Raw genomic sequence first — 19339 nt, 5'->3', positions numbered from 1 at the left:
CAGAGGGTCGTAGAAGCAGGTCCATATCTGTACTTGATGCCATAGGCTGAATAAAGCGCTGTGACTGCATTGTGAGCTGCCGACTCCTGCCAAAGTGACACACCCAATAGGTGAGCAGATGGTTGACCCGGCCGTTAATTGAGTGTGTCCTCACCACGCAGTTGAAGTTGGGGATGGTGGCGTACTTGTAAGAGTACGGGTAGAGGAGCATTTGGGCGTAGGCGTGGATGGAGATGTAGGCTTTGACCCGCTTCTTGTGCTTGCGCAGGAACTTGGCCACCGCCCTGACCTCAGGTTCAGACTCAGGGAAGGGGCCGCAGTACGTGTCATCGCAGGGGTGGGATGACGCTCCCTCTTCTGCGGATGGGGGGGGGGGGAACCATCTTGTAACTATTGTCTGTTGTTAAATGACAATACTATATAAATGCATGTAAATGGGCCCTATTATGCAAAACCATCTTTTCTTACCTATTGGTACCCGTTTTTGTGTATTTGGGATCTGCATAAGTCACAAAAATGTGAACTTAAAACACGGAGGCATGGCGAAGATATTTATAAAACAATCTTGCTTCTTCCAAACTTGCTCCAAATAACCCTTAGTTACGTAAGTAGATATCTCCATATATGGTAAAGGTATACCCAAAGCGTTTTGCCCGAGTCCGCCATTTTTTATCGAGTTGTAGTACAAAGTTGTAGTCACTGAGTTCCTCCTTTTTCTCTATCCTCTTGTTGTGGGGCAGACTGGCTCGTACATGCATCTAAAGTAGAATATAGTTTATAGCAGGGGTGCCCAAACTTTTTGACTCGGGGCCGCATTTGGTTAAAAAAATTTGGCCGGGGGCCAGGCTGTATATATATATATATATATATATATATATATATATATATATATATATATATATATATATTGTCTTTATAATCCGTTTTGTCATTTAACATCAATTATGATGATGATGTTTGTTCATCAACATTTAACATTGTCACTTTATCGATGGGAAAATTCATTTGTAGACAATATGATTTGCCTGAGCAGCTAGAAGACACCAAGAGTAACAAGCGGTAGAAAATGGATTAGAAAGGACAGATTAAAAAAAGAAAAAAGAAAAAAAGAAAAAAAAGAAACACTTTTTTTTAACTTGGGACTTCCTGTGGGCCGGATTTTGGATGCTGGGGGGCCGGATCCGGCCTGCGGGCCGTAGTTTTGGGACCCCTGGTTTATAGTCTAACTTATATCTGTCAGCAGACTCCATATGGAACCACTAAAAACTACAACATGGCGGACGAGTTGGGGAAGCAGTCAAAGTGGGCTTGACCTGAAGGAGGACTTCAGCATGTAAATAAGATCGCCCACAAAACGGGGCATTCTGAAGAGACAGTCAGAAAGCGGCTTTAAGATTGTCTGTAAAACAAAATGTAAGCAATATTTAGACCAAAAAACCACCATTACATGTTATGTAAACCACAAGGAAGTGTTTTAGATATAGAAAGAAAAAAACCTTTCATGTAGTCAGTGTACAGCCTGTATTAGAATCTGATTATAGTCGCGAGGGATGTACGGAAGAACGGTACTAATTAAGTACTGCGGTACTAATGAATTAAAAACAGTACTACCCTCTACTTCCTTTGAAAAATATCAGTACTTTTTTATTTCATGGACGTGATGGCGCGCCGTGGTGACATTGCTGGTGATATGAGCCGAGGCACATATCACGAGTCAACACACTTATACAGCGCTTGCAAGCAAAAACAGGAGGACAGAAGAGGGAGAATGGATGAATTATGGCTTCAAAACATGGGTGTCAAACTCTGGCCCGCGGGCCAAATTTGGCCCGCCGTGTAATTTCATTTGGCCCTTGAGGCAATATCAAATTAACATTAGAGCTGGCCCGCCGGTATTATACAGCGGCGGTGCCGCTGTTACACCGCATTCACCGTTAATACTCATACTTGCCATCCCTCCCGATTTTCCCGGGAGACTCCCAAATTTCAGTGCCCCTCCTGAAAATCTCCCAGGGCAACCATTCTCCCGAATTTCTCCCGATTTCCACCCGGACAACATTATTGGGGGCGTGCCTTAAAGGCACTGCCTTCAACGTCCTCTACAACCTGTCGTCACGTCCGCTTTCCCTCCATACAAACAGCGTGCCGGCCCAGTCACATAATATATGCGGCTTTTACACACACACAAGTGAATGCAAGCATACTTGGTCAACAGCCATACAGGTCACACTGAGGGTGGCCGTATGAACTACTTTAACACTGTTACAAATATGCGCCACACTGTGAACCCACACCAAACAAGAATGACAAACACATTTCGAGAGAACATGCGCACCGTAACACAACATAAACACAACAGAACAAATACCCAGAACCCCTTGCAGCACTAACTCTTCCGGGACGCTACAATATACACCCCCGCTACCACCAAACCCCGCCCCCGCCCACCAAGTTAATGTTGATATTTACCTTTAGAAGGCTACAAATAGAAAAGAGGCATTCAATTTTTTAATTTTTTTTTAATTTAATATACCATTGATGTTTTGTCGTTTGTTTTTTGAAAGTTGAATTTGCACTATTAAGTTATATAAGTGTTGCTTGTTCCATATTCAGTGTTAAAGCAAATCAGTGTAGCAAACTGAGCAATAATTAATGTTTTATTCATGCACTTTCTCTTGCTACTTCAAGGCTTGAATGTTTGATTCATTCATTATTGTTATTTTATTTTAAAATGTATTATTAGCCTGTGGGAAAACTTTATTTTGATATTTACCTTAGAAGGCTGCAAAAAGAAAAGAGGCATTACATTTTTATTTTTATTTTATTTGATATGCCATTGATATTTTTTAATTATTATTATTATTCGAAACTCGATTTTGCATGTCACTATAAAGTTATATAAGCCTTGCTTGTTCATTATTCAATGCAAAACTTGTTTGGGTCCCTATTAAAAGGTTAATTTGTTCAACCTTGGCCCGCGGCTTTGTTAAGTTTTAAATTTTGGCCCACTCTGTATTTGAGTTTGACACCCCTGCTTTAAAACTAACGATAAAGGTGGCGCTAAAAACACTGAAGCTACACTCTGCTAGCGGTGCTTTAAAACAGTAAGGAAGGGATTCATATGGGCCCCATTCCTGCGTGGATCTCAGATGGGAGGAGGAGGGGGAGGGGGGGGGTAATCATTTTGCAATGCAGTCTGCTGAAAATGATGGAAAATGCCACTCTATATAGCAACTGATGCTGTGGTCAAATTTGGAATTGCCACAAAACACATTTTAAGATATTCAACACTCTACTGCCATCTGGTGGTTAAAGTGGATAATGCACCCGCAAATTCGTCACACTTCATATGTCAGGTAAACCGTGACGAATGGGGCCATATGAATCCCCTTCCTGTTGTAGCTAGCGTGTTTAGTTACTTCTAAATCACTACTCCTTGGCTCCATTGCGACAAATAAACTACGTTTCTTAAAAATATCATCCCGCAAGACGAGGAATAGCTAAACATGCTTCACTACACAACGTAGGATACAATGGCTAACCGCTAACAGCAAGTGAGCGCTGCTGAATGTGAACAAGTAGGTGGATCTATTCTACACAAATGATATCAAGTACTAGACCCTATATAGTCAATACTACAATGATTACATCATTTTTTACTATCACAAAACCTTTTGTCTTTATTTTATTACTTATAAACTCAGAAAATATGTCCCTGGACACAGTATAACTTTATGTATGACCAATGCATGACCCTGTACACTGCAAAAAAAAAAATCTGTCAAAATGTAAGATAAAAAGACTAGATTTTAGGAAAAAAAATACTCAAAACTAGTGAAATGGACTAGCTGCATGGACAGATAATTTTACTTGATAAGACATCCTAAATAAGAAATAAGCAAGACTTTTAAGCTAGAAATAAGTATTTTATTCTGGCATTATTCAACTTGCAATTAAGTATAATGGAGATGTTGCGGAATCTTTAAAAAAAAAAAAAAATCTGTGTGGAGAGAAACCAAATCTTATTCGAATAGTAATTTTGTCAATTTTTTAATTTTTTAACAAGAATTTAAAAAATATAATTATTTATGCTAACATTAAGATTAGTCACGACAAAAATAGGTAAATAGCTCTTCAAACTATGGAAATGTTAAATCCTGGCAAGTTGCAAATAATTTGCAGTGTAACTACTTGGTATGGCTCCAAACCCAAATTTGTAGTATCAGCCAAAACTCATGTGAAGTATCCAAATGGAAGAATGAGTGCTTATTACATTTTAACAGAAGTGTAGATAGAACATGTTAAAACAGAAGGTGAGCAGATATTAACAGTAAATGAACAAGTAGATTAATCATCCATCCATATTTTACCGCTTGTCCCTCATAATTTTGACAAAATAATACCATGAAAAAATAACACAATATGTTACTGCATATGTCAGCAGCCAAATTACAAGGCTTTGTTTTTTTACTACTAAAAAATAAGTTGTCTAGTTCGGTGATCCTCAAACTGTGGTACGTGTACCAGTAGTTGTACGCACTGTCCATCTAGTGGTATGCCAAAAATCACTTGATTAAACTACAGTGTTTTTTTCCCCTATATTCAACACAGTGTTAGTGTTCAAACTGTGTGTAATGTTACAGTGGTCAAAAATATTTCAATATATTCGTTAAATAAAACATCTGCCTTGTTTTTAATGAATACTTAGGCCCAATATGCTACTGTATTTTAATGTTGTTTATTATGGTGGTACGTGGAGAGCCAAGTGTTTTCTCAGGTGGTACTTGGTGAGAAAAGTTTATGAACCTCTGGTCACTATGTTACTTAATGCCAACATTGTTCTTTGATTGTAATAGGAAATGTGTATTTAATGTATTATAAGATGTTCTGTTAAAATTAAGACAATGATTTTTTTGTGTGGTGCCCTTTTATTTTGAAAGGTATATAAAAGTATCGAAATACATTTTAGTACTGGTACCAAAAGATTGGTATTGGGACAACCCTAATAGCAGCATATATGCACTGTCTATTGGACAGATAGTCAACTGGATATTCTCATTTCTTCTCTTGGAGGTGTGTTTTGGGCTCCATGTTGGAAACCTGCATGACACAGTTTCTGCTTTACAATGTCACACGGCATGTTTTGTTTCTCAAAGAACCACAGCTCTACCAGTGCTGACAGCACTCATGCATCCCCAGACTATGCCACTACCAACACTATGCTTGACTGTAGACAAGCTACAATTATCTTGCTATTGATACAATAATGTTTGTATGTCAAGCTGCACACTGACTACTCTGAAGTATATCCAATATTGCTTTCTACAGTATATACAAACCCTGTTTCCATATGAGTTGGGAAATTGTGTTAGATGTAAATATAAACGGAATACAATGATTTGCAAATCATTTTCAACCCATATTCAGTTGAATATGCTACAAAGACAACATATTTGATGTTCAAACTGATAAAAATGTTATTTTTTTTTGCAAATAATCATTAACTTTAGAATTTGATGCCAGCAACACGTGACAAAGAAGTTGAGAAAGGTGGCAATAAATACTGATAAAGTTGAGGAATGCTCATCAAACACTTATTTGGAACATCCCACAGGTGAACAGGCAAATTGGGAACAGGTGGGTGCCATGATTGGGTATAAAAGTAGATTCCATGAAATGCACAGTCATTCACAGACAAGGATGGGGCGAGGGTCACCACTTTGTCAACAAATGGGTGAGCAAATTGTTGAACAGTTTAAGAAAAACCTTTCTCAACCAGCTATAGCAAGGAATTTAGGGATTTCACCATCTACGGTCCGTAATATCATCAAAGGGTTCAGAGAATCTGGAGAAATCACTGCACGTAAGCAGCTAAGCCCGTGACCTTCGATCCGTCAGGCTGTACTGTATCAACAAGCGACATCAGTGTGTAAAGGATATCACCACATGGGCTCAGGAACACTTCAGAAACCCACTGTCAGTAACTACAGTTGGTCGCTACATCTGTAAGTGCAAGTTAAAACTCTCCTATGCAAGGCGAAAACCGTTTATCAACAACACCCAGAAACACCGTCGGCTTCGCTGGGCCTGAGCTCATCTAAGATGGACTGATACAAAGTGGAAAAGTGTTCTGTGGTCTGACGAGTCCACATTTCAAATTGTTTTTGGAAACTGTGGACATTGTGTCCTCCGGACCAAAGAGGAAAAGAACCATCCGGATTGTTATAGGCGCAAAGTTGAAAAGCCAGCATCTGTGATGGTATGGGGGTGTATTAGTGCCCAAGACATGGGTAACTTACACATCTGGGAAGGCGCCATTAATGCTGAAAGGTACATACAGGTTTTGGAGCAACATATGTTGCCATCCTAGCAACGTTACCATGGACGCCCCTGCTTATTTCAGCAAGACAATGCCAAGCCACGTGTTACATCAACGTGGCTTCATAGTAAAAGAGTGCGGGTACTAGACTGGCCTGCCTGTAGTCCAGACCAAAATGTGTGGCGCAATATGAAGCCTAAAATACCACAACGGAGACCCCCGGACTGTTGAACAACTTAAGCTGTACATCAAGCAAGAATGGGAAATAATTCCACCTGAGAAGCTTAAAAAATGTCTCCTCAGTTCCCAAACGTTTACTGAGTATTGTTAAAAGGAAAGGCCATGTAACACAGTGGTGAACATGCCCTTTCCCAACTACTTTGGCACGTGTTGCAGCCATGAAATTCTAAGTTTATTATTATTTGCAAAAAAGAAATAAAGTTTATGAGTTTGAACATCAAATATCTTGTCTTTGTAGTGCATTCAATTGAATATGGGTTGAAAAGGATTTGCAAATCATTGTATTCCGTTTATATTTACATCTAACACATTTTCTCAACTCATATGGAAACGGGGTTTGTACAACCAAACTATTGGATTCATTGTGAGTGTGTAGCCATGAGGTTTGCACGTGTCACAGCTGTGTCACAAACACCCGGATTACTTTTTTTATTTATTACATCGCTCCTTTGTGACTCTTGGCGCCTTTATGACTAGACGGTTTTGATCCTTCTGGCCTCTCCCTCTCCTTTACTGACTCTTCTACAATAAAGTCACATTTCCCAATAAAGCTAAAGTATGGTCACTAATTAGCAAACACCAGTATGGATAACAAGGAGGAAAGGATCTCTGAAAGCACTGACAGGAGAGAGTTTTCCAACGCAGCCAAAGCAGACTATCCAAGGAGGGTAAGTTGAAAGCGGGAACGGCAGCTTTGACACATGTTGAGGGTTCGGAGTCAACATTTACCGGTTGTTACAGCCACACCAGCAATGGCATCAGGGCAAGGCTACAGAGGGCGGCCACCACAGACCGGGTGGCCTCAAGCGGGCCCTCTACTACAGCGAGAACACCAACAGGGAGCTGGCCGCCCAAAACGTCGCCTTGAGGGAGCAGATGGACAGCGATCGCAGACGACACCACGAGGACAGGCAGAAGCTTCACAAGGCTCTGGACGAAGCTCGGACGGGACGCACCACGCCGGAGATGGAACAAAAGCTCCGGGAAAAGGAGAACGAGATGAGCACCCTGAAGAACGCGCTGGCCGTGGCTCAGGCGGAAACGGTGCAGGCCCGGAAGTACTGGATGGAGGAGCACGAGCTGCTGAAGGCCAGGGAGGACGGCTCCGAGAGCATGGTGGCGGCGGTGAACGCCGAGTGGCAGCAGTGTTGGGTGCTGCGCGAGCAGGAGACGGCGGCCCAGCTGCAGGCTCAGTGGGAGAACATGCAGTGGCAGATCGAGGAGATGGAGGCCCTTTTCAACTCCAAGCTGGAGAACATGCAGAGACACAGCATGGACACCACTGACTACTTCAAGACGGAGATGGAGCGCCTGCAGTGGCACATGGGCTGCAGCATGCAGGAGAAGGACGAGATCGTCGCAAAGCTGACCAATGAGAACTGCATCCTCGTAGCGGAGAACGGCGCCATGTCTGGCCAGCTTCTCAAACTTGAAGAAGAGACGGCGGAGCTGCAACGACGTCTCTACTCCCTGACGGAGGAGCTGAAATCGAAGCAGGAAGCCAAGAAGGCTGGTGTTGGCGAGGAGCCGCCCGCAGCTGTAACCTCCATCAAGGAGACCGACCAGGAGCTCCAAGAGGCTGTGGAGCTGGAGTTAAATCAGGACGAGGTGAGCAACCTCCAGGTCTCTCTGGAAGCATCCAGGAAGGAAACGGCCAATGTCAGGAAGTACTGGATGGAGGAGTGTGAGCAGCTCAGAAAGACGGCGGCGGAGAACACCAAAAACACGGTCGCCACCATCGACGCGGAGTGGCAGCTCTTTAAAAGCGAGTGGGAGCGCATGCAGACGCACATGAGGCAGACCTTGCAGGGGAAGGAGGACCTGCTTGCCAAACTGCAGCAAGAAAACTCTTCACTGGCGGCACAGAACATGAAGATGACATCACAAATGCAAAATTGTCAACTAAAAGACACGGAGGAGCTGCGGAAAGATGTGTTGGAGGGTCAGTCGAAAGCTGTGGAAGCGCTCCAAACAAGCATTTTGTAAACAGTCTGTAAAAGTATTTGAGTTGTTGAAAACTGGTCAAGAAAACTCTTGAGGTCATACGAACGCAAAATATCTCAGTTGGGACCGCCATCTTGTTTGTCCACTTCAGCTCAGTGAGCGGCGAAAATACTTTTTTGTTTGTGTGATGCAATCACAGAAGTGTGCCAGTGATGTCACAGAGGACATGTGTGATGATAACCATAGATCCATTGCTGTCCCGAACACCCAGTACAATATGACAGAGTCAAAGAAAATTCAGCTACTGTCGCTTATATAATCAAAGGATAAGCAGAGATTGTGTTTTAAAAAAAACATTATTATGACTGTTAAATGTTACTTTAAAGATGTGCTTCTCAATTATTTTTTTGTTATGCCCCCCACTCTGCCAGGACTATAAACAGTATCATTCGTCTATACAATTGTTATAAGTACACCTCTGCCTAACATTGTATTCTTAGCAATGTTATAGAAAACAAATAGATATAGAAAAATAATACATTTTTTATATTAACATATTTTACATTATACAAATTTAAAGTGCATCAATTTGGCGGAAATTCAAAAAAAATAAACAATTTAAACTTGAACCATTTGATAACATTTGATGATGAAAAATAAAATTAAACTCAGTAAATGATTAAAAAAAAAAAAAAAATTGTTCGGCAACATTAACTCAAGAACACAATATATACACTTGAATCTAAAAAAATAAATAATTTGTGCTGTTTTGTTTTTTTTATCAAAATGAGAAATTAGGATTTAATGGCTACAATGAGCTTTTTAAAGGGGGTTTGAAGCAGTTCCCCGGGATCCGCCCTACTATTTGAGAAGAACTGCTTTAAACGTTGCCAATACATACATACCCGTACTGTATGTAGGTGGCATTATTTCCTCAGGTTCCCCTAAACTTGTGGAAGCAGTTTTTGCGAAATATGCCTAAAACATGGAGTCCAAACCGCCATCTTGATCGATAATAACCACAGATCTGTAAATTGAACACACTGCAATGCAGCAGTAGTAGCAGTAGCAACCAGAGCACTTAACTAATGTGTTTTTAAAAATGTTCATGCTTGTATGACCTTTAAAAATATGAAAATGTTATATAAAACTTAAGCACAGAGTGTACGCAACACTGGTGGCAACAGTTTGACTGTGGATCTGCTGTGAGCTATACAACTTTAAATTGGCACAGAAACACAGAATTCAAACGGCCATCTTTGTGATTGATTTTTCCTCCATTGAAAGATACCAGTAATGGCAAAAAGTGTAATGACAACCCCAGATTCATACATGGAATTTACTGCGATGCAGCGATACCATAGCAACCACAGCCGGCTAGTATAACTTGACAATATGAAAATGCTACTTCCAACATTACCCACGCATACAAATACAAACACTGGCAACCATAGTTTGACTCTGAAACGGACCACTTCATTATTTCTTATCACAAAATGTTGATTGGGGTTGAGCCGAGAGTTTCCACTGTTCAGTCAAGAGTATGTTACAGGAAAAGTTGCATTAGGTAAAAAAGAGAATACAAATTGTTAGATTTTATTGAGACATGTATTTAAAATGGATGAACTGAGGAAGTAAATTTTGCCTTTATTACTTAGTGAATAAAGGTTTGCATAAATAAACTGTTGTGCCTGTGCATAGGTTTTATAGTAGTTATATTTTCCCATTCAACATTGACAGTACCTTTTATATTGGTCACACTCACCACACCATTTCACTTTCCAGTTTCTGTTAGCATCGACTCCTCTGCAATGGAACTTGCGGTTTTTAGATCGGGTCTTCCTCCAGAATCGATCCTATACATATAAGAAACACACCTTTAATGACTCTTGAGGCTTACCACCATTTACACTTCTCTGGGGGTCCAATTAGGGTCGGCATGTACTGTTACAGGCTTTCAGGGCGCTGTAATGTTGCTGCGTACTGTTTCTATTTTAATGATTCATATTTCATGCTTCGCTCGTATCGTACTTTGGTCCAGCTGAAGTGGTATCCATCCACGTTGAAGACGGGCATGATGTAGAAGTTGAGCTGGTTGAGCAATCGTCGTGTGTTTGGGTCATAGCGGTAGGAATTGATGGCCTGTAATATCACAGAAAAAAAATCGGATTTATGGCCAATGGTAATAATCTTTATTCAACCAATGTGTTTCAATGTCTTAAAAATGTACTGTATTTTACCAAAACCACTGTAAACCATTGATTAAACAATAGTGCTTAAAAAAACTAAATGTTCTACTTTTTTAATACAAATAACCTCTCATGTATGCATACAACATGCTTGTAGTAATTTTGGGAAGACTGATTGTCCATTTCAATGGACAAACCCAATAATAAACAATATTGACTGATAATTTCAATGGACAAACCCAATTATAACAATATTGACTGATAATTTCAATGGACAAACCCAATTATAACAATATTGACTGATAATTTCAATGGACAAACCCAATTATAAAAAATATCAAGTGATAAGTCTTTCATCTATCTTTTGTTACTGTTTTGATGAGAAGGAAACTATATTTGTTAATAAAAAAATGATCTGCAACGTACAGCAGTTTATAGTTGTACGTTCTCACATCCACAATAGTGGACATTTGACAAGTGTGTTGCCACTGTTTTAAAAATGGACTATTTTACCAAAAATACTTTTGGTGCGCAAATGGCTTGCTATTTCATACTGGAGCAGCCATCTTGGGATGGTGAATTGTCAATTTCAATGGACAAACCCAAACAATAATTCTTTAATCCGTCATCTGATGTACTGTTTTGATGAGAAGAAAAAATATTTTTGAAAGAAACAAACACATGATCTACAATGTACAGCAGTTTATTGTAGTAAGTAAGCCCTCATGTCCACTACAGTGGACATTGAAAACAATTGTTCAGATTATTAAAAACAGACTATGTAATTAAAACCAATGATTAAGTACTCGCACTTAAGAGAAAACATCCAGTTTCTACTTTTCTAACAGACTAACTTCAAAGGTGCGCAAACGACATGATAGCAGCTATTTAGGGAACTCTGATATGTCCATTTTAATGGACAAACCTGCAACGACAAACATGTAATGATTATTTCATCCGTTACGTTTTTTTCTGTTCTGATGAGAAGAAAATGACATTTTTAAAACACAACTGATCTACAATGTACAGAAGTGAAGGCCATATGTCCACCACAGTGGACATGAGGCCCACATGTATTTTCAGCATCTTAAAAAAAGGGTCTGTATCTTATGAAACACTTTTACTTAGGAAACAACACTCAGTTTTTACCCCTTTAACACAATAACTTCATTTTTTCGTGCTCATACAACATTCTAGCAGCTGCCTTGGGAAGACTTATTGTCCATTTTAATGGACAAACCCCTACAAGGCAAATTCACCTGGAAAACCCCACAATGTCCTCTGGCCGTTTTGTAATGTGTGTTGAAGATTTTGGGATTAGAACTACTGCTGTGGATTGCATGCCCTTGTGTTCAGGAGTTTAATGAAATACACAGTGATGGATTTGGCAAGTCATCCTACAGCCTGGATAGCATGGCTTTAAGTAGAATGACACACTGCCCTCTAGTGGCGTTAAGGGGTTACTACATAATGCTGTCGGCTTTACAATGCAATGCCAATATTCACAGCGTTTCATTTTTTCCACATTTTGTTATGTTACAGCCTTATTTCAAAATGGAATGAAATTATTTTTGTCCTCAAAATTCCACACACAACACCCCATAACGACAATGTGTTTTTTAGAAATTGGCATAGAGCAGAATGACACACTACCCTCTGGTGTCTACGTGATGCCGTTTGCTTTAAAAACACAGTATTGTGTTCATGTAGGACTACCTCTTTGACGAACCACTGACAGAAAGCGGGGCCTATCCACTCCCTAGCGTGGACCCCGCAGTCGATCCAGACGGCTTTTTTCTGGGGGCGACTTCTCTTTCCTAGCTGACAGGAGATGAGCGTTGTCACTTGTTGTTGCTTTGACGTGTCTGCTTGTGTTTTGGCCCATTACCTGAAGGACATAAAGCGGTCGTCCCTCGTAGGACTTCCCGATGGAGAACATTTGGAGTAGGTCAGGATAAGTTGTGTTCATGTCAAACATCCACGTCTGGATCTGGACACAGTGCATCAGAGCACAAATAGTAAATAGTGAGTTAGATCAGTGTTTTTCAACCTTTTTTGAGCCAAGGCACATGTTTTTCATTGAAAAAATCCAGAGGAACACCACCAGCAGAAAACATTAAAAAATAAAACTCAGCAGCCGATATTGACAGTAAAAAGTTGTTCTCGCAATTGTTGGATATGAATTTAAACCATAACAGACCATGCTTCACTATAGCTCTTGTCTCAAAGTAGGTGTACTGTCAGAACTTGTCACATCACGCCGTGACTTATTTAGAGTTTTTTACTGTTTTCCTGTGTGTAGTGTTTTAGTTCTTGTCTTATACTCCTATTTTGGTGACTTTTCCTCTTTTGTTGTTTTCCTGTAGCAGTTTCATGTCTTGAACGCTATTCCCCGCACCTGCTTTGTTTTCGCATTGGTTGATTGATTGACACTTTTATTAGTAGAATGCACAGTTCAGTACATATTCCGTACAATTGACCACTAAATGGTAACACCCGAATAAGTTTTCAACTTGTTTAAGTCGGGGTCCACTTAAATTGATTCATGATACAGACATATACTATCATCATAATACAGTCATCACATAAGATAATCATCAGAGTATATACATTGAATTATTTACATTATTTACAATCCGGGATGTGGGATGTGGAGGGGGGGTTAGGTTTGGTTGATATCAACACTTCAGTCATCAACAATTGCATCATCAGAGAAATGGACATTGGAACAGTGTAGGACTGACTTGTAGGATATGTACAGCAAGTAGTGGACATAGAGAGAGAGAGAGAGATCAGAAAGCATAAGAATAAGTATCTACATTTGATTATTTACAATCCGGGGAGGTAGGATGTGGAAGGGAGGGTGTTAGTTCAAGACTATTTAAGTTGTGCGGACGCTATCCTTCTTTGTGGGGACATTGTTGATTGTCATGTCACGTACGGATGTACTTTGTGGACGCCGTCTGCTCCACACGCTGTAAGTCTTTGTTGTAGTCCAGCATTCTGTTTTTGTTTACTTTGCAGCCAGTTCAGTTTTAGTTTCCTTTTGCATAGCCATCCCTAAGCTTCAGTGCCTTTTCTTAGCGGCACTCGTCTTTTGTTTATTTTTGGTTTAAGTGTTAGATACCTTTTTACCTACACGCTGCCTCCCGCATATTGTGATCACGACAAACCGTGTTCCCGACATCTACAAAGCAATTAACTTCCTGCTACCACCAACTGATATGGAAGAGTATTACACGGTTACTCTGCTGAGCTCTAGACGGCACAGACACTCAACAACGGCACATTTGCGGATTATAATTACTGGTTTGCAAAAAATATTTTTAACCCAATTAGGTGAAATTACATCATCTTCCACGGCACACCAGACTGTATCTCACGGCACACTAGTGGTTGAAAAACACTGAGTTAAATGATGTCGATGAGAGACTGTAATACCTCTTCCAGGGAGTGGTAGACCTCATAGTCGTGCTGACTCTCTGACCTGCGCTGGCGAGAGGAGCGACCGCCCGTCTGCTGCCTTTCAATTTCCTCCTGCAGATTGGAGATAAAAACCCTGCAGCACAGTGAGATTGACGTAGTGTGATAGCATCTTAGTCCTGCGGGGTTGTTATTGAGTGTATTAAAAGAAGTACATGAGATTTTTTGGCCGGATCTCACCTATATTGGATACCTTCTTGCTTTAAACTGCCACGCAGTCCTCGTGTGTCTTTACGTCTGATGTGTACATCCACTGTAGCGTTGAAGCTGATCAGAGAAACACTGTTTGGATGCCATAGGTCCACCTAAACAAAATCAATTAACATTAGTGATAGCAAAAAAGTATAGTAAAAAGACGTAATGTTATGGGGATTTAGTTATTTGTTTCCGTTTTTTACCACATTCACTCGTTTACCTCCCTAGGACCTGGCGTCTACATATATGTTGACATCACATTTTTGGTTGTGTAGACCACAATACAAAAAAAAAATTCTACAACACCATGGTTTCCACTTTCTTCAAAATATCAAATTATTTTCCTAAGTTTTGACTTTTTCCTCTTAAAAAATAAAACTTTAATTTTGTCATACAAATTGTTCCTGATAAAATTCTACTTTTTTCCTAGTAAAATTACGACTTTATTCTCTGCACATTACTACATGACTTTTTTCTCGTAACAGTTTGACTGTTCTTGTAACATTATGTTTTTTTTCTATAAAATAAAATCTAACTATTTTGTCAACATATAACTTAGTTTCTCACTATCATACAACTGCTTATGGCAAAACAACTTTTTTCACGTAACATTCCGACTTTGTTTTCGTAAAAATGCCTTTCTAAAAAATAGCTATTTTTGTCATCATACAACTTTTCTTTGTAAAATTACAACTGTTTCCTTGTCATCTTACAACTTTTTAATTGTAACATGACTTTTCTTATCGTAACATTATGAGGGATTTTTCTCTACAAAATTGTAACATTGATTTTCTGCCCTGAAAAAATTCTAATTTTATTGTCAACGTGTTACTTTCCCCTCAAAAGATTACAACTTTACTTCTCGTTATCTCGTTACTTTTCATGGTAATATGACTTTGGTTTCTTATGATTTGGGACTCTTTTTTCCTAAAAAAAACCCAACAAAAAAACATTTTTTTGTCATTGCGTAACTTTTTCTTTGTAAAATTACAACCATTTTCTCATCATCTTAATTTTTCATCATAACACGTTTTTGTTCTTGTACAAGTACGACTTTTTCTGTTTGTAACATTATGACTTTTATTTTTGTATAATGTTCTTTTAAAAAAAAAAAAAAACGTTATTTTTGCCATTGCGCAATTTTTTCTTTGTAAAATTACAACCATTTGTCTCATTAATTTACAAAGTTTTCATCATAACACAATTTTGTTCAAGTAACAGTGGGACTTCATTCTCATTTAAAAACTGTTTATATAAAAACACAACTTTTTCTTTGTGACTTTGTTCTCTTAATATTACAAATTAATTTTGAAAATGTATATAAATGTTTGTCATGCACAACCTTTTCTTTGAAAAATTACAACCATTTGTCTCATAATTTTACAAAGTTTTCATCATAACACAATTTTGTTCAAGTAACAGTGGGACTTCATTCTCATTTAATATTTTTTTCTATAAAAACAAAACATTTTCTTTGTGACTTTGATATCTTAACATTACAAATGAATTTTATATATATATATATATATATATATATATATATATATATATATATATATATATATATATATATATATATATATATATATATATATATATGTCTTAATAAGGTTATCCAAAAAATAGTGCTCGATACCGTAGTAGAGCGCAATATATGTATGTGTGGGGAAAAAAAATCACAAGACTATTTCATCTCTACAGGCCTGTTTCATGAGGGGGGTACCCTCAATCGTCAGGAGATTTTAATGGGAGCATTCGCATACCATGGTTTATATAGGGCACAGAGTGGGTGGGTACAGGCTGGCCTAGGGGCGTGGTGATTGGTTCATGTGTTACCTAGGAGGTGTTTCCGTCTATGGCGGCATGTTGTTACAATTTCGCTGCGCTTGTTGAGGGATGACAGGTCTGGACGGTAGATAATAAACAGTTTCTCTTTCAAGCATAGGTTGCATCTTTTATTACCACTATTGTAAGGTGTGCTGGATGCAAGAATTTGCCATGTTATTGAATATTCAACATTATTGTCTTTGAGGTCCCAAATGTGTTTGCTGAGTTCTGTGGTATTTCGCAGGTTTTTGTTCCTGAAAGAAGCCTTGTGGTTGTTCCATCTGGTTTTGAATTCACCCTCGGTTAATCCTACATATGTGTCGGATGTGTTAATGTCCTTGCGTATTACCTTAGATTGGTAGACAACTGATGTTTGTAAGCATCCCCCGTTGAGGGGGCAATCAGGTTTCTTTCGACAGTTACATGCTTTGTTGGTTTTGGAGTCGTTCTGACTGGGGGTCGACGGCTCATTTGCAATTGTTTTGTTGTGGTTTGAGATGATTTGTCGTATATTGTTCATGCAGCTGTAGCTCAATTTGATGTTGTTCTTGTTGAATACTTTTCTTAGGTTGTTGTCTTTGGGAAAGTGTTTGTCAATCAGGTTGAGGAATTTGTGTCCAATGTTCGTTGAGACGTTTTTGCTGTATGGGGGGTTGTACCAGATGATGCCGTTTCGTTTTCTGTTCTTTTTTGGCTGGTTTCCTGGCGTGGGTTCATAGGTGAGGGTGAAATTGTATCCGCTTTCATCAAGGGCTTTTTGGTACGGGGGGGTTGCTTGGTCAAATTCAGCTTTGCTAGATGACAGCATCGATAGCCTTTTATTGATTCCGGTAGGTATTCTTTTCGTGGTGGTGGGTGGATGGTTGCTGTTGGATAACCTTATTAAGACATATACTCCGCTCCAAATTGACATTTGTTGAGCACTGTACGACGATCAGAAATGGAAAAATTCAACATCGACTACTCCACGAAGAACATTCCCATACCCGCGCAGAATGACTACAAGCTAAGGCTCATAGAAAAGACGGAACACTTCCTAAGAAGGATGCGGTGGAAAGCACATTTTTTCCTCCACCCTGAAACAAAAGGAATGCAAAAGGAAACTTACGGATTCAAATCTACCAAGAACCCACCCACAGTTGAGGAACTAAAGGATTTTGAGAACGACATGCTCAAAATGATACAATCAGTCAAATTCAAGCCAATCCGCAACCCACTCCTCACCAAGCTGAAAAATGACAAGGAGCGCATCAAGAAAGTAAACAACCTCATCATAGCTGCCGATAAAACCACAAACTTCTACAGAATGGACATACCAGAACACCACACCTTACTGGACAGAAGCATCACCAAATCATACAAAAAAGCGCAACCCAATACCTTACAGAACATCCACCTGGAAAATAAAAGGATCGCGGCTGAACTGGACATTGAGGACAGGGTGGACGCCACAGCCAACAAGGAAGCCTTCATCACATTGAAGGATCACAAACCCAACTTCGCAAATAACCCAACATGCCGACTAATAAACCCAACTAAATCTGAAATAGGAAAAATCAGCAAAATAATCCTGGACAGAGTCAACACAAAAATCAAGGACAAAACACCACTCAACCAATGGAGAAATACAGCAGCAGTAATCAAATGGTTCAACAACATCCAAGACAAACAACAGCACAACTTTATCTCCTTTGATATCGAGGAATTTTACCCTTCCATCACGCAAGACCTACTGACTCAAGCACTAGACTTCGCCTCAGACTACGACTCAATCACAGGCAACGAAAGAAACATCATCATCCACGCAAAAAACTCCATTCTCATCCACAACAGTACACCATGGCAAAAAAAGAACAATGCAACATTTGACGTCACTATGAGAAGTTTTGACGGAGCAGAAACGTGTGAACTCGTTGGGAGTTTCCTCCTCTCCCAGCTCGCTAGCCTCAATCTGAACCTTGGTATTTACCGTGATGACGGACTGGCAGTGTGTCGCGCCTCGCCAAGGAGCAGCGAGAATACCAAGAAGCGCATATGCCAAATTTTCAAAGAGAACGGCCTACGGATCACGATTGAAGCCAACAAGCAAACCGTCAACTTCCTTGACGTCACTTTCAACCTGAGAAATAACAGCTACCAACCATTCACGAAACCCAACACAACACTCCAATACGTGCACCATGACAGCAACCATCCACCCACCACCACGAAAAGAATACCTACCGGAATCAATAAAAGGCTATCGATGCTGTCATCTAGCAAAGCTGAATTTGACCAAGCAACCCCCCCGTACCAAAAAGCCCTTGATGAAAGCGGATACAATTTCACCCTCACCTATGAACCCACGCCAGGAAACCAGCCAAAATAGAACAGAAAACGAAACGGCACCCATCTGGTACAACCCCCCATACAGCAAAAACGTCTCAACGAACATTGGACACAAATTCCTCAACCTGATTGACAAACACTTTCCCAAAGACAACAACCTAAGAAAAGTATTTAACAAGAACAACATCAAATTGAGCTACAGCTGCATGAACAATATACGACAAATCATCTCAAACCACAACAAAACAATTGCAAATGAGCCGTCGACCCCCAGTCAGAACGACTCCAAAACCAACAAAGCATGTAACTGTCGAAAGAAACCTGATTGCCCCCTCAACGGGGGATGCTTACAAACATCAGTTGTCTACCAATCTAAGGTAATACGCAAGGACATTAACACATCCGACACATATGTAGGATTAACCGAGGGTGAATTCAAAACCAGATGGAACAACCACAAGGCTTCTTTCAGGAACAAAAACCTGCGAAATACCACAGAACTCAGCAAACACATTTGGGACCTCAAAGACAATAATGTTGAATATTCAATAACATGGCAAATTCTTGCATCCAGCACACCTTACAATAGTGGTAATAAAAGATGCAACCTATGCTTGAAAGAGAAACTGTTTATTATCTACCGTCCAGACCTGTCATCCCTCAACAAGCGCAGCGAAATTGTAACAACATGCCGCCATAGACGGAAACACCTCCTAGGTAACACATGAACCAATCACCACGCCCCTAGGCCAGCCTGTACCCACCCACTCTGTGCCCTATATAAACCATGGTATGCGAATGCTCCCATTAAAAT

At 39.8% G+C, this 19339-nt stretch overlaps 2 protein-coding genes and 1 long non-coding RNA gene across 3 annotated transcripts in view; 2 read left to right on the top strand and 1 right to left on the bottom strand.

Moving 5' to 3' along the window:
• cpa6 (carboxypeptidase A6) overlaps positions 1-19339 on the bottom strand; it is a 33897-nt gene that overhangs the window by 4160 nt on the left and 10398 nt on the right. Inside the window, exons 3-10 of the mRNA XM_061965400.1 lie at positions 14356-14480; positions 14134-14251; positions 12581-12682; positions 12409-12513; positions 10535-10645; positions 10269-10359; positions 155-357; positions 2-86 (exon numbers count right to left, since the gene is read on the bottom strand). Of these exons, the coding sequence (XP_061821384.1) occupies positions 2-86; positions 155-357; positions 10269-10359; positions 10535-10645; positions 12409-12513; positions 12581-12682; positions 14134-14251; positions 14356-14480 (940 nt within the window). The remainder of the gene's footprint in view (position 1; positions 87-154; positions 358-10268; positions 10360-10534; positions 10646-12408; positions 12514-12580; positions 12683-14133; positions 14252-14355; positions 14481-19339) is intronic.
• LOC133609628 (uncharacterized) overlaps positions 1-19339 on the top strand; it is a 46599-nt gene that overhangs the window by 21056 nt on the left and 6204 nt on the right. The gene's annotated exons all lie outside the window — the stretch shown is intronic.
• Positions 7040-10935, top strand: LOC133609627 (uncharacterized). Its single transcript, XM_061965401.2, has 2 exons — positions 7040-7227; positions 7301-10935. Exons 1-2 carry the CDS (start codon positions 7144-7146, stop codon positions 8543-8545), a joined length of 1329 nt encoding a protein of 442 aa, XP_061821385.1. The 5' UTR covers positions 7040-7143; the 3' UTR covers positions 8546-10935.

Source organism: Nerophis lumbriciformis, linkage group LG07 (assembly GCF_033978685.3).
Source record: "Nerophis lumbriciformis linkage group LG07, RoL_Nlum_v2.1, whole genome shotgun sequence".
Classification (NCBI taxonomy): Eukaryota; Metazoa; Chordata; class Actinopteri; order Syngnathiformes; family Syngnathidae; genus Nerophis; species Nerophis lumbriciformis.
This window is presented reverse-complemented; position numbering and strand designations above follow the sequence as displayed.

What these genes read in the sequence shown, in the direction of transcription:
- LOC133609627 (XM_061965401.2), top strand. Translation starts at nt 7,144, where the DNA reads ATGGATAACAAGGAGGAAAGGATCTCTGAAAGCACTGACAGGAGAGAG. An exon ending in AAGCAGACTATCCAAGGAGG is followed by an intron (nt 7,228 to 7,300) that starts GTAAGTTGAAAG and finishes CGGTTGTTACAG; the next exon opens with CCACACCAGCAATGGCATCA.